A 16,002-nucleotide genomic window follows, 5' to 3' on the forward strand; every position below is an offset into this window, starting at 1 on the left:
AGAACAACCGAAGGCGCTTGATTGGAAAAAAGTACAGTCTAGGAGCGAAAAGAAGAAAGAAAGGAAGAAAGAGCAACTCCTGAAGCAGTTGTCTGAGAAGTCACCACCTGAGCCTAAGCGGAAAAAACCGCTAAAATTCACCAGAGCGGACGCATTAATAATTCGGCCTGTTGAAAAGGCGAACTATGCTGAGATACTGCGCCGAATAAAGAAGGAAGTCCCTAATGAGCAAGTCTGCGATACGGTTGATAAGATCCGCAAGACCAGAGACGGAGACATGCTCATCGAGCTCTCTAGAAAGAGCACTGACAAAGGACAAGCTCTGCAAAAGACGATCCAGAGTATCCTGAAAGAGGAGGCCAAAGTCATCAGTAAGGGCCCACAGGAGCAATTAGAAATCCGGGACATCGATGACACAACAACTAAAGATGACATCCGGGCGGCGTTACAGGAAGTAGCTGGAGATAGCTTTGAGATACCGGAAGGAGCTATCAAAATCAGACCAGCCTACAGAGGTACCCAAACTGCGCTAGTAACACTACCAATAACAACAGCGCAGACAGTACTGGGAGAAAGGGGCAAGATCAAGATCGGCTGGTCGAACTGCCGGGTTAGAGTTGTGAAAAGACCACAAGCATGCTTCAAATGCTGGCACTATGGACACGTTGCTGCCCAGTGTAGAAGCGGAATAGATCGATCAAAGCTCTGTCTTAAGTGCGGACAAACTGACCATCTAGTAGCTAAATGCCCTAATGAAGCAAAGTGTATGTTATGTGATGAAAAACCCGGCTCAACAGATACTGCCCACCGGGCTGGTTCTAGTAAATGCCCAGTTTTCCAAGAAGCTCTCCAGAAGACAACAAATAAACGAGCATGAAAATATTACAGCTAAACATTAATCATTGTGAGGCTGCACATGACTTGCTTCTGCAGACAGTGCGTGAACTAGGGCCTGACCTTGTACTAATAGCTGAGCCATATAAATGCCTTAAAGGCAAATTATGGGAAACGGACACGACCACTAGGGCCGTCATTTGGTCCTGTGGCAAGCTCCCATTCCAGAGCGTAGTTAATAATTGCAATGCCGGCTTTGTAGCAGTATCAGTAGATAGCGTTCGCTTCTATAGCTGCTACGCACCACCTAGCCTCTCTATTGTTGACTTCACTAACTTTCTGGATCGACTGACAGAGGACGCGAAGCAGCATCATCCAGTCGCGATAGCCGGCGACTTTAACTCCTGGGCAGTAGACTGGGGTAGCAAGCTAACTAACGCACGAGGTAAAGCGTTACTTGAGGCTTTTACTGCATTAGACGTAGTCTTACTCAACAGTGGTGACACACCAACCTACACCAAAGGAGACGCAAGTTCCATCGTAGACCTCACGTTCGTCAGTAGCAGCCTCGCGAGAGGTAACCTCAACTGGAAGGTGCTGGATATCTACACTGCCAGTGACCACAACGCGATTCTCTGGGAGATATCAAATGACCAGGATACTAGAGGAACTAGTAGGTTACCTAACCACATTCGGTGGAGAGTACAATCTTTCGACGTGGGTACGCTGACGACTGCTTTGGATAATGGCCCGATCACCGCTGGATGCGCAGAAGATCAGACTAAAGAACTTATGAAAAGAGTGACCGAAGCTTGTGACGCCAGTATGCCACGAAAACGAGGCATAAATAGAAGACCCGCGGTGCACTGGTGGAACGATCACATCAGCGCTCTTCGTAAAGAATGCCTCAGGAAAAGAAGAATATCACAGCGTGGCTTCCGTCGACCTAACCTTGCAGAACTGGTGGCAGAGTATAAAAAGGCCCGTCGGGAACTAAACAAAGCCATCAAGGATAATAAAAGACGCTGTTGGAAAGAACTCGTCGAAGAAGTGGAGAAGGACCCATGGGGCAAACCGTACAAGGTGGTCACGGCCCACCTGAAATACCAGCCAATGCCGTCGCCTACGTGTCCGCGGCTCCTAGAGAGGATTGTTACTGTGCTGTTTCCTCAACAACCGGTATTCACCGGCCAGTTAAGGCAGCTAAACCCTGAAGACATTCCATCTGTCACGGAAGAAGAACTAATGGAGGCTTGTAACCGCGTAGGGAATAACAAAGCGCCGGGACTAGACGGAATCCCTAATATTGCCTTGAAAACAGCCATAAAGGCAGCACCAACGTTATTCTTGAAAGTTTACAATACGTGCCTCAAGGAAGGGACATTTCCTCGGAAATGGAAACAACAACGACTGGTTCTACTCCCTAAAGGAAAAAAGCCACCAGAAGAGCCGTCATCTTACCGTCCACTTTGTATGCTGGATACAGCCGGTAAGATATTCGAACGCATAATTCATCAAAGAATGGAAGCAGTTGCAGATCCACTCCTGGCAAACAACCAGTATGGATTCCGAAAAGGACGATCAACCCTGGACGCGATCAATCTGGTTGTTACTACGGCCCAGGAGGCAATTGCAGGAACCAGATGGAAGGGTGGTACGAAGAAGTACTGCCTGGTGGCGACGTTAGACATCAAAACGCCTTCAACTCTGCTAACTGGGACTGCATTATGCAAGCTCTTCAAGAGAAGAACGTGCCAGGATACCTAAGTAAAATAGTAGCTAGCTACTTCACGGATAGAGTCCTCAGATATGACACAAAGGACGGTCCGAAAGAGTACGAAATCACCGGAGGTGTTCCGCAGGGCTCTGTTCTTGGCCCACTGCTGTGGAATATCATGTATGACGGGCTTCTAAGGCTAAAGATCCCAAGAAATATTAAACTTGTAGCGTATGCGGACGACGTGGCCGTAGTGATTGTCGCTAAATACCTGGACGAGATTCACCACATGTTTGATCTAGCATTCCAGCAAGTAAACCAGTGGATGGACACAATGAATCTTCAACTGGCGAAACATAAGACTGAGGCAGTGCTTATTACCAGCAGGAAAGTGTTAGAGACCATCAATCTTAGAGTCGGCGAACAAGAAATCACATCACAACCTTATATCCGATATTTGGGAGTGATGCTTGATGCCCGTCTCAACTTTAAACAGCAAGTGGAACACGTCAGTGCCAAAGCGTCAGTAGTAAGGGCAAGCCTCGCACGATTGATGCCTAACGTCGGAAGCCCAAAGCAGAGCAGGAGACTATTGTTGGCAACTGTAGTCACATCAGTGCTTACGTACGGAATATCCATTTGGGCCGATGCGCTAGAATTACAAGAAGCATGGAGAAAGGCTGGACCAGTATATCGCCTGAGTGCCCTAAGAGTAGCTTGCGCCTTCCGCACAATATCTGAGGAAGCAGTGTGCGTAATTTCTGGAACTCTACCTCATGCTTTAGGCATGACGATTCTCCGGAGTGCCCGTCCTGCCCTGGAGTCACTGAAGATGCGGAGCACGTTTTTTTCGAGAGCTGGAGAGGATCTTGAAGAGGAGAAGTCAACCAGAGTCAGTCGTAGAAGCAATGCTGTCTTCAGAAGCTGCCTGGAATGCAACGAACACTTTTGCCACAGAAGTGCTTACAGAGCTGCGTTCCATCGAGAGAAAAAGAGCAAAAGACAGAATCTAGAAGGAAGAAATAACATCTTAGCCACCAGAAGGAAGAGCGGCAGCTAATTCCTCCCCCCGCGAAGAAATGCCTTACGGCGGTACCATGGGGGATCAGAGGATAGAAGAGAAAGGGGTTTAGGGTTTAGTGGGTAGGGGCGTTAGCGTCGAGTTTTTAGTATGACGCTGCGTCGAGTCGCCACATATCCAGGCCAAACAACTATGCCTAGAATCCGTAAAAAGGATTCCCCCCCCTAAAAGGGAAAACACACACACACACACACACACACACACACACACACACACACACACAAACACACACACACGCACGCACGCACGCACACACACACACACACACACACATACACACACACACTTACACACACACACACACACACACACACACACACACACACACACACACATACAGACATACGGACATCATCGCGAAAACATTCAGGGAAGCTTCCTGGGACCTCAAAACGTCATGATCTGATGAGAACTCGATTTTCGAAAAACGGGGTAAAACCGAGAACTTCCCGATTTTTTAAAATGTTCAATTTTCTTGCGGGAAGTTAAAAAAAATAAAAATGAAACATAAAATTTAATTTATTTCGTGTTTCAATTCGCCCAGCGAAGCGGGCGGGAAACGGCTAGTATATATATTAGACTGATTAAAAAAAATCGACTATTTTTTTAACTTCCCGCTAAGAAAATCGAAGATTTTAAAAAATCGGGAAGTTATTGTTTTCACCCCGTTTTGCAAAAATCGAGTTTTCATCAGATCTTGACGTTTGAAGGTCACAGGAAGCTTCCCTGACTATCCCCGCGAGGTTGTCACGGTGTCTGTATGTATGTGTGTGTGGGTGTGTGTGAAAGTATGTGAACCGCTTATAACTTTTGAACGGCTTGACCGATTTCATCGCGGTTGGTACCATTCGAAAGGGCTTGACCAAACTTAGATTTTGAAAACTATTTAGACCGATTCAGATCGATAGATTTTGAGAAATCTTAAAAAAACTGAAAAAAATTTTTTTTCAAATGTGGTTTTTTTGGAATAACTTTTAAACGGCTTAAAGGTTCAATTCCAAAAACTAATCAGCTCTTAACCTCAAAAAACCACGTCGATCGCCACCAGTCCGGTCAAAATCGGTTGATTTGTTCGAGAGATATCGTGAACGAAAGAAAACCGAAAAAAGTCTTTTTTCGGAATAACTCCAAAATTCCCAGCGCGATCAATCCAAAATTTAAAATACTTTATAAGGCTTAAAAAACTGCGTCGAATGCTTCTAACTGCGTAAAAATCGGTTTATTCATTCAAAAGTTATTGCGGTTTAAAAATTCAAAAAATAGTGTCATCAAATCTCTATCAGACTTTTGAGCTCGAAGAGCTTTAAAGCATAAGAAAGCAATCTCTTTGAGCTCGGAGAGCTCAAAATAACCCATAAATTGTATTTTTGAGCTCGAAGAGCTCAAAAACGTCATTGGTACAATTTTAAGCGCCTAAGTATGGAATTAGCGGGAAGTTGCAGGGATGGCCTTCAGGGTCAACCGTTTTTCTAATTTTTTTTTCTTCAATATATCGAAAATATTGTTGGGAATGATGAAAAAAAAAAATTAGAAAAACGGTTGACCCTGAAGGCCATCCCTGCAACTTCCTGCTGATTCCATACTTAGGCGCTTAAAATTGCACCAATGATGTTTTTGAGCTCTTCAAGCGTAAAAATACAATGTATGGGTTATTTTGAGCTCTCCAAGCTCAAAGAGATTGCTTTCCTATGCTTTTGAGCTCTTCAAGCTCAAAAGTCTGATAGAGATTTGATGACACTTTTTTTTTAATTTTTAAACCGCAATAACTTTTGAATGAATAAACCGATTTTCACGTGGTTGGCAGCATTCGACGCAATTTTTCAAGCCTCACAAAGAATTTTAAATTTCAAATTGATCGCGCTAGAAATTTCGGAGTTATTCCGAAAAAACACTTTTTTCGTTTTTCTTTCGTTCACGATATCTCTCGAACGAATCAATTGATTTTGACCGAACTGGTGGCGATCGACGTGGTTTTTAGAGGTTAAGAGTTGATTAGTTTTTGGAATTGAACCATCAAGCCGTTTAAAAGTTATTCCAAAAAAACCACATTTGAAAAAAATTTTTTTTAGTTTTTTCAAGATTTCTCAAAATCTATTGATCTGAATCGGTCCAAATCGTTTTCAAAATCTAATTTTGGTCAAGCCGTTCAAAAGTTATAAGCGGTTCACATACTTTCACACACACACACACACACACACACACACACACACACACACACACACACACACACACACACACACACACACACACATACACACACACACACACACACACACACATACATACAGACACCGTGACAACCTCGCGGGTATAGTCAGGGAAGCTTCCTGTGACCTTCAAACGTCGAGATCTGATGAAAACTCGATTTTTGCAAAACGGGGTGAAAACAATAACTTCCCGATTTTTGAAAATCTTCGATTTTCTTAGCGGGAAGTTAAAAAAAGTTTTCTCGTGTTATTTAAATAGAAAAATTACAAATGAATTGAGGCAAACCTTAATATTAATATTAAGGGCTCTAATAGGCGCCAAAATTTTTGTTTTTCAATGTACTTTCAACTTTTCAACACCATTAAAAAAAAAAAAATTTTTTTTTTTTTTTGAAACACCCTAATATATATTTATATATATATATATATATATATATATATATATATATATATATATATATATATATGTACATATTAGGGTGTGCCAAAATGTAACTCCCGTGGAGAACCTTTTAAAATTGGAATTTTGAGTTTCGCTTTTGTCAGGGACTATGTTTGGGCATTTCCTAAGATATTTTGGGGGAGACGGTGTATTTGATTTTTATAGAATTTCCTAACAGAAGCTTAGTTTGGGCGTTTCCGGTGAAAATTCGAAATTTGGCCGGAAGTGCCCAAACTAAGCTTCTGTTAAACAATCCTATGAAAATCAAATACATCGTCGCACTCCAAACTATCTCAAGAAATGCCCAAACAAAGCCCCTGTTAAAAGCGGAACTCAAAATTCTAATTTTAAAAGGTTCTCCACAGGAGTTACATTTTGGCACACCCTTATATATATATTGAAACACTGTACTATTTTTTTAATTCAAAACTACAGTTATCACCCACCAAAGCCTCGCGGATAAGCACTTGGTCGATTGACTTTCTAAATTTTATTCAGATCTACTACCCGGGAATATCCCGCTTCCCAATGGATGATGTCGATGATGTCGATGGGCGTGGCTCCCGCAATGACCAATACAGCTTCTGAAACTGTGCGGTAGGCGCAGGAAGCCCTCAGAGCACCTCACCGCTGTACTGCTGCTATCTTTTGTCGGTAGGTCTTCTGCTTTAATATGTCTGCCCATATCTCCTCTCCAAAAAGCAGTACCGAGTGGACTGCTTCTAGAAAAACTCTTCTCTTTTTTGTTCTTGGTCCCATGGTGTTGGTCATAATTCTTGCTAGGCTAGAGACAGTCTTGCTGGCTTTCTGGCATGCATTATCGAGGTGTTCGCAAAAAGATAGTTTTTCGTCTATCATTACCCCCAGATAGCGCAGGGCCCGTGTTGACATTAGTGTTGTTCCTCCCATGTCCACAGCGAATGGTTTTGGGACCCATTTTTGACGAGTCAGAACGACCATCTTGGTTTTGTGCTTGGCGAGTTTTAGGTGGTGTTTATCGAGCCAAGTCTCGACGGCATCAATGGTTTCCCAAACTAGTAGTTCAGCCTCCTCTATGCTGTCTACTATTATCTTGGCCGCGATGTCGTCTGCAAAGCCCATTAGCTCTACTGGCTTTGGCAACGGAATCTTAAGAAGCTCGTCATAATCCGCGTTCCATATATATGGCCCCACTATTGAGCCTTGCGGCACGCTAGCCGTTATGGCGTATTCTTGTGGTCCTTCTGTAGTTTCCGCTATTAGCTTTCTTTCTTCAAGGTAGTTGTCGATTAGTGCCAAATTCTCTGGCTTTGCGTCAAATTTGTGTTCCAGAGCGTTTAGGATATCTCCCCAATTCACGCTGTTAAATGCGTTTTTGACATCTAGGGTGAGGAGAATGCATACTTTACGAGCTTTGAGGCTACCAGTCCATGCTGCTCTCGCTGTCCCTACAACTTTCTGGATCGCGCCGACTGTTGAACGTCCTTTCCGGAAGCCATGTTTGTTTGCAGCAAAGCCTCCAGCACGATCGATGTCGTTTCGAAGTCTTCCTTGTATAAGCTTTTCGAGCAATTTTCCAGCTATGTCCAGCATGCAAAGTGGTCTAAACGACGAGGGTGTTGCAGGGCCACCTTTGCCTTTATATAGCAAAACCAATCTCTGCTGCTTCCAGACCGCGGGAAACGTGCCAGTTGCCAAGCATGCGTTGTAGGTGTTCAGGAGTATGTCTGGGTATTCCAGGGCTACAGTCTTGATCATACCGATGCTGGAATGCCATCAGGGCCAGATGTCTTTCCTGTCTTGGGGGTCTTCGCTGCATCCTGTAACTCCTTGGTTGTGAGAAATGTTACACTGTTTTTCATATAATGTCTTCCTTCCCTTGGTTGGTGTTTGAGGAACAGCTTCGCTACAATACTGCTCATTAAAGCAGGTGGTTTCGGCGCTTCTGGTGAAGCCTTTCCAAGTCGTTTGGTGACAATTTGGTAGGCTTTACCCCAGATGTCTTTATCCAGGTCGTTACTGATTTCTCCCCACAATTTAGCTTTGCTTGCTTTGATTGCCTGGTTTAGGTTCTTTTTGGCCTGCTTATATTCGCTCGAAAGGAAATCTTGATTGGGGGAGCGTTTCGCAGCTCTCGGTGCTAGCCGACGTAGTTTGTGGCATTTTTTCCGGAGTTCTGCTATGTCTGGTGACCACCAGTATGCCGGCCTGTGGAAACTCTGATTTTTCAGCCGTGGCATAAAAGCGTCACATGCGGCAGCAATCTCCTTCATCATATTTAGCACTGCCTTTTCTGTCTCGCTGCCGGTATCTGGAGTCAAGTTGTTCTGAAAAATACACCAGCTTCGTATAAGTGAAGCTCGCAGTGCCTCCGAATCAAGCTTCCTGGCATTCCACTTCCGCTTAGAAAGGTCGCGTTGTGAAATTTGAGCAGATGCCAATCCAACGTTGAATGTCACGAACTAGTGATCACTGCCACTGTATTCTTCGAATACAGTCCAGTCTTCGATCATGTTGGCAGTCCTTGGAGTCACCAACGAAATTTCGAGGATGGATTCTTGATACCCTGGCCTTCTAAAGGTCGTGGTGCTCCCGGTGTTCAGCACTATGAGCTCGATTCTAGCTGCGACGTCAGCGACCTCGTTACCTCCGGTATCGGAGAAAGCAGCGCCCCACTCAGCCGATTTAGTGTTAAAGTCTCCGGCTACGATGACTTTGCCGTCGAACTTAGTGACTGCATCTTCTATATTTGCCAGTTTCTGTCCAAACACACTAATCCCTTCATTAGGTGAGAGATAGACGCTCATGAAGCAGGTTGTGGGGGTTTGAATCCAGACAAAACCTGCTCAACTTCCGCTGTTGTTGACGGTAACGTTCTTTGTGTTCACAATCCAAATTGCTGCCGTGCCAGTTTCGTCTGCGAACCGTGTTTTTCCTTCGATGTTCAGATATTGCTCGCAGATAAAGCAGACGTCGATTTTATCTTCAAAGACACACTGGCGCAGCAAATTTTGCGCCAAGGTGCACCTATTCAGGTTGCCTTGTAGTATGCGTGTCATTTCTGCCCTCTCGTGGCTTCTGCAAGAGCTGTACAGAATGCCTTGCAAGCTCCAGTGCCAGAAATATGGCATAAACCATCCTGGGCATCTTTGTCCGAAGCACAAAGGAAGCATTTTGGCTTCTCCATGCAGTTTACGGCCCTGCGGTTCTCTCCGCCACATTTATAGCATTACCTGCTTCTGTCTGGTCCCACACAATGACGTGTTTGGTGTCCAAAACCAAGACATTTAAAACAACGTGTTACTTTTACAACTGGGCGTATACGACAGTTCACCAAACCGTTCATTATACGGGCCTTATCAAGGGCCTTACTCGCACTGGCCTCGTTTACTTCGCAGAAGGCTGCCTGACTGCCTCGTGGTGTGGGTTTTGTCAAATTTACCCGTTTGACCTCTAGACTGTCAGTGAATTCACGTTTGAGTGCTTCACGGACTTCGATCTCGGTAGAGATTTCATCCAAGTCGAGGATCTCGATCATTGTTGTTGGTGTTAGCGTCTTGACCGTGCCAAAGTTTGTAGTGGCTGACTTTACTGCATCGGTGAAAGCCTTGCTGTCTTCGATCTTTCGAGACATTTCGAGGAGAACGCCTTAATGTTTTGTCTTTTTAATAGACTTTATGTCTACGCCCGTCTCGATAGGGCTTACCTTGACCTTGATATCCTTGAGGAGATCGGCGTATGTTCGCCCTTCAGCTGGTTGGACAAGCACAGCTTTAGTTCTTGTCTTTTTCCTTCTCGGTTTCATAGAGCCACTATTGCTTGACTGGTTTTGGGCTGTAGCAGATTGAGCCGCTGGCTCCTGTTCTCTTACCTTCCTTTTCTTTTGCCAAGTCACTTTAGTCCAGATATCTTCCCGGGCTGTTTTTTTCTGTACTGGCTTGTCATTTGCTGAGGAAGGGCTGGGCGTGGACAGCAGCCTCTTCTTGTTGTTTTTATCTCCTTGCTGTTGTGATTTCTCAGGCGTGACTGAACGTGGCTGTGCTTTTGTAGTCATCCACGGATATGTTTGCGTGGTTATCGCCGACGTCGTTGGTGATTTGTTGGCCAGCCTATATGCCGTGGTAATGGACGTAACCAATTTTCTGATTTCATGGTGGAGATTTCTTTTGTCCTTAGTGAAATCAGCTAACTCTTCGATCTTGCTGCCGAGTCGTTCCATTGGTGATTTTTTCCCGGTGACGGTCGGTAGAGAGTTGATCCTTTCTCGGTGAGCATGAGTATTAATGTGAGCAATAGGCCCTCCACTCTCTTTAGAGCTTTCCATCTGAACTGTTCTGTTACTGCGTGTAGCACTACTAGACAGCGGAGCCATAGGGTCCACCCTGCTGTCCAAACGATCGCTTGATGACGACGAGTTCAGGCCCGTTGGCATGCCTTTCCTCGCTGGCACTGTGGTATCCCTTCCCTGTTCGGTAAACGATGTTTGAAAGTTCTGTGACATTTCCATATCGTTTTGTTTTGCTGGGTTTGGTCCACCCCGAGTATAAAAGGGCTTGACTGATCTTAGATTTCAAATATACTTCGAAACGAGTCCGACTAGTAGATTTTGAGAAATCGCAAAAAATCTACAAAAAAAAATTTTTTCAAATGGAGTTTTTTTTGAATCACTTTTAAACGGCTTAACTGATAAATCCCAAAACTAATCAGCCCTTAACATTAAAAAACCACGTCGATAACCGCCAGTCCGGTCGAAATCGGTTAATTCGTTCGTGAGTTATCGTTGACGAAAGAAATCGAAAAATAGTGTTATTTTCGAATTACACCGAAATTTTCGGTCTGATCAATTTGTTTCTTAAAATATATCATAGAATTCAAAAAATTGCGTTGAATGCTGCTAACTGCGTGAAAATCGGTTCATTCATTTTAAAGTTATTGCGGTTTGAAAATTGAAAAAATAGTGATTTTTAAAAATTCCATCAAACTTTTGAACTCGGAGAGCTCAAAACTACACGAAAATTATCTTTTTGGGCTCGAAGAGCTAAAAAACGTAGTAAATGCAGTTTTGTGCGCTTAAGTATGCAATGAGCGGGAAGTTGCAGGGATGCCCTTTAGAGTCAACCGTTTTCCTAATTTTTTTATCTCGAGATGATACTTTCTTACGACAAGAAATTATTTCCGTATACCAAGAAAGTTTTCTTAGCTAAAGACCCCACCACTAAGAGCCGGACCTTTAATGCATAGTAGAGATTTGAAGTTCTAAGTTAGTCAAAATGAAAGAAATAGAGAAACCACACGAGCGCTACTTGGAGTTAGAAGTAAATTGTAAGCCTCACATCTCTGAATAGCTATAGAGTGAAGTGTAGGACATAGAATTGGAAGATTAATGGTTTGAATCTCGGCTAACACGTATCGGATTTTTAACTTCCCGCTTAGAAAGTCGAAGATATTCGAAAAATCAGGAAGTTATCGGTTTTACCCCGTTTTGCAAAAATCGAGGTCTTAACAGATCTCGACGTTTTGAAGCGCTAAGAAGCTTTCCTGATTATTTTCACGATGATGTCCGTAAGTCTGTATGTGTGTGTAAGTCTGTATGTGTGTGTATGTATGTATGTGTGTGTGTGTGTGTGTGTGTGTGTGTGTGTGTGTGTGTGTGTGTGTGTGTGTGTGCGTGTGTGTATGTAAGCCTCATAACTTCTGAACGGCTTGACCGATTTGATCGCAGTTGCTATCAAGACCTTCGAAAGGTCTTCGCCAAACTTAGATTTCCTGTGAGTTGGAACCGATTTGGACCAGTCGATTTCGAGAAATTGCAAACAAAGTAATAAAAAAAGTTGTTTTTTTGCATTTTCTTAAAATATCTCTGAATTGGCTGGACCGATCGACTTTAAAAACTAATTAGCTCTTAACCTCAAAACCTGCATCGATCGCCACTAAAAACGTCAGAATCGGTTGTTGCGTTCGTGAGATATCGTTGTCGAAAAAAGTTTTTTTTGTAATAATTCGAAAAGTTTCTTCAGATCAATTTTTTTGTTTCAAATTATTTATAGAGCTCAAAAAACTTCATCGATTGCCGCCAACAGCATGAAAACCGGTTGATTCATTCAAAAGTTATAGCAGTTTGAAAATTTTAAAAATCGTAGTTTTTTCGATCTTTGATAAGATTTTTATGCTCGAAGAGCTCAAAAGTATAGCATAGCTCAAAGAGATCTTTGAGCTCGGAGAGCTCAAAGTAACACATAAATTGTATTTTTGAGCTCGAAGAGCTCAAATACATCATAAGTGCAATTTTAAACGCCTAGGTATGGAATTATTGGGAAGTTGCAGGGATGGCCTTCAGGGTCAACCGTTTTCCTAATTTTTTATCAATACTTTCGAAGCCTAAAATTTCTTTTCTCAAGAAAGTTTTTTTTTTTAAATTAGTAAGGTAAAAGCCCCAATAGATGATCACGTACCAGTATATGATCACTCCATGTATTTGTATATCTATATTCACAAATATAGGTATACAAATACATGGAGTGATCATATACTGGTACATGATCATCTATTGGGGCTTTTACCTTATCATTAAATAATCTAAAGTCAAATTAGAGGCAAAGAGAGTATTTCTTGAGTTAAAAATAAGGCGTTTTTCATCTATAATTAAAATTGTCAGTGGAAACATTTTTGTTTGTTTAAAAAACTAAGAATTTTTATTTTCAAATAAAGTGCGTATTTTGTTTTTGGTTCAAAAGATAAGCAAGGTAGAGAGATTTTGACTTGATCAAGATGTCTTTTCTAATTGTGTAACTATATACTGGAGATATTCATTGGGCAAACTGTACGTTCAAACGATCATTTTGGCATCGATAGTTTTTAATAACTATATTAAAGAGCTCAAGAGTATTCAACAATTCCCCTTGAAGCTTGAAGAGTTCAAAATCGTCATTGTAAATAAAATTTGGAGTAATTTCCATTCGAAATTAGTGGACAGTTGTAGGAATGGCCTTTTTGGTTAACCGTCTGACTAAATTTTGTCTAAAGGATTAGAATTAAATTCTCCAAAGGTAACAGTCGAAGCGAAGTTCAGAAATAACTGTGCATTTTATAATTTATGTATTTTTTATTTGGTATGACTTATATTTATTGAGAATTTTTTATTGAACATGTAAAGATTTCTTGGTTATTGGTAATAATTCATATTCTGGAGAGATCAAACGCCTCTATTGATTAAGGAAGAAGCATATGTATTAATTACCCACATAACTTTGAACGATTCATACAATAGTTTGTAAAATTAACATATATCTATAATTTTTGTACGATTGTAATGAAAACTTATCACAGTCATTACCTTATATGTACCAAGGTCTTTGACACTGCAAGCTAATTTGATGTTGCGTCCTGCTGGTACAGTTGTGTTTCCAATTTCTTCTAAAAATTCTGGTTCTGGTATATTACTCACTGCAATTAAATTAAACATGGTTACGCACATAATAAAATTTATATTATTTACATCTCTAATAAATTGTTAAGGTGATAAACGAAATGATATCTAAGAAGCACTTGACCTTGGACGGATAGAAAAATATTTATATAGGCTCGGTATAGTCTGGCGCCAAGATCCGTTCAAATCCGTTGTGAACGGAGCGCCAAAGTACCGAGGATGTTTTCCGTAGAGAGAATGGTATTTTTAGGTTGCAATTCCTCTCCGAGCTCGAAGAGACAGCTTTCCTATGCTTTTGAGCTCTTCGACCGCAAAAGTCTGATAAATGTTTTATAAAACACTATTTGTTTAATTTTCAAACCTCAAAAACTTTTGAATGAATAAACCAATTTTTACACAGTTGACGAAATTCGACGCAGTTTTTAAAGCCTCGTGAAAAATCCTTAAGTTTGAATTGTTCGAACAGGACATTTGAAAGTAATTCCGAAAAAACACTTTTTTAGTTTTGTTTCCTGCACGATAACTCACGAACGAACCAACTGATTTTGACCAGACTGACATCGATCGACGTTGTTTTTTAAGGTTAAGAGCTGATTAGTTTTTGAAATCGATCAATAAAGCCGTTTGAAAGTTATTCTAAAAAAACCACATTTGAAAAAAAAAATTTTTGTGGTTTTTTTGCAATTATTCAAAATCTACCAGTTTGAATCGGCCCAAATTGTATTCAAAATCTAAGTTTGGCCGAGCCCTTTCGAATGGAACCAACAACAATGAAATCAGTCAAACCGTTTTAAAGTTATAAGAGGATTACATACTTACACACACACACACACACACACATATACACACACACACACACACACACACCTCGGGGCAGAACGAGGTACTGCTACCGGGCGCGTCTCCCCGAGCGGATGGGAGAACGCTCGCTGTCCTTGGATGACACTTAATCTCTTAGTTGATGAGGTACAGCGGGTAGGAGCCAAGCAAAATAACCAAACAAAATACGCTCCCGTGGACAAAACTCCCCTTTAATGGGTTGGTTGCACTAACTGACCTAACAAGACGATCGTTCTCTGCTGTGACCCACTGGGAGTGACCGGAACCTGTATCGTAGTTTCCGACGATGCAGGCCACGGCTGATGTGAGCTTGCTCTACCGAGGTGTAAGTTGCAGCAGTGGATCAGGAGCCAGCCACTTCGGGCCTCGATCAGGAAGTACGCAGTGAGTGTTAGAGATCGGAATCTTCACCGCTCCGAGCGAGTCTAGTCCGTCCGTGTATTCCGGGACTGGCTAAGTGTCGGCTAGGCCTCAGGGAACTGGGGTAGGAGTACTATCTCCGAGGGTACACCCGTTCCTAGTTATGGCAACCCGCTCCACTCCGTACGACGCGCTGGTAAATCAAAAAAGTATGAGTAAGTTACAGGAAACAAACATGAATAGAAACGGGCTTCATGCTCAACAAGCAGCGATTGAAGCAAGCGCTGACATGAAGAGAACGCAAGCGTTGGAGCGCCTTGAGAAGCTAACCATTGAGCTGCAAGAGTTTGTCCAAACTAAGGTCAATATCCACAAGGAGATAAAGACCAAGACAACCGGTGTGGTCAATGCTCTTGGAAGATTCAAGAAACTGGACGAGGAATGGCAGTCATCACGACGCCGCATTGAAACTGAAACTGAGACGGAAGAAGCAATGGACACTGGAGCCGACGGTGACGGTGAATCTGCTGCTGAGGACAAGGGTGAAACTGACACAAGGTCTGGAAAGAGAAAGGACCGAGATTCGCCAGAGTCAACCGACAAAGTCACAAAGAAGAAGGACTTGAAAAAAAGCCCTCTCCAACGACTGGCAGGGCAGGGCGACGAAACCAAGAAGACGACTGACTGGGAAAATGTACAGTTTAAGAAGGAGAAGAGAAGGCTAGCTAGAGAGCAACTTTCAAAACAGCCGCCGAAGGAGCCCAGGCCAGAGCCTAAGCAGAAAAAACCACGCAAATGGATCAGACCCGACGTACTGATCATCCGCCCGGCCGAGAAAACAAAGTATGCCGAGATTCTGCGTCGTATAAAGCAGGACGTCCCAGATGAGCAGGTTCGTTCAACTGTGGATAAGATCAACAAGACCAGAAGTGGGGACTTGTTGATCACGATTTCGAGGAAGAGCACTGACAAAAGCCAAGGTCTGCAAAAGACGATCGCGGACATCCTTAAGGAGGAGGCCAAAGTGATTTGCAAAGGGCGACAGGAGACCATCGAGATCCGAGATGTCGATGACGACACGACGAAAGAGCATATTCAGACCGCTCTAAAAAGGGA

The 16,002-nt window shown here is 42.7% G+C and overlaps 1 protein-coding gene across 1 annotated transcript in view; it reads right to left on the reverse strand.

Annotated features, from left to right (window-relative positions):
- Positions 1-13,722, reverse strand: part of LOC123273588 (lachesin-like) — a gene marked incomplete at its 3' end in the record, with an annotated part of 449,749 nt that extends 436,027 nt beyond the window's left edge. The window contains exon 1 of the mRNA XM_044741027.1: positions 13,594-13,722. Coding sequence (XP_044596962.1) covers positions 13,594-13,722 — 129 coding nt within the window. The remainder of the gene's footprint in view (positions 1-13,593) is intronic.
- Between the last annotated feature and the right edge of the window lie 2,280 nt (positions 13,723-16,002).

Source organism: Cotesia glomerata, unplaced genomic scaffold (genome assembly GCF_020080835.1).
Source record: "Cotesia glomerata isolate CgM1 unplaced genomic scaffold, MPM_Cglom_v2.3 scaffold_11, whole genome shotgun sequence".
NCBI lineage: Eukaryota > Metazoa > Arthropoda > Insecta > Hymenoptera > Braconidae > Cotesia > Cotesia glomerata.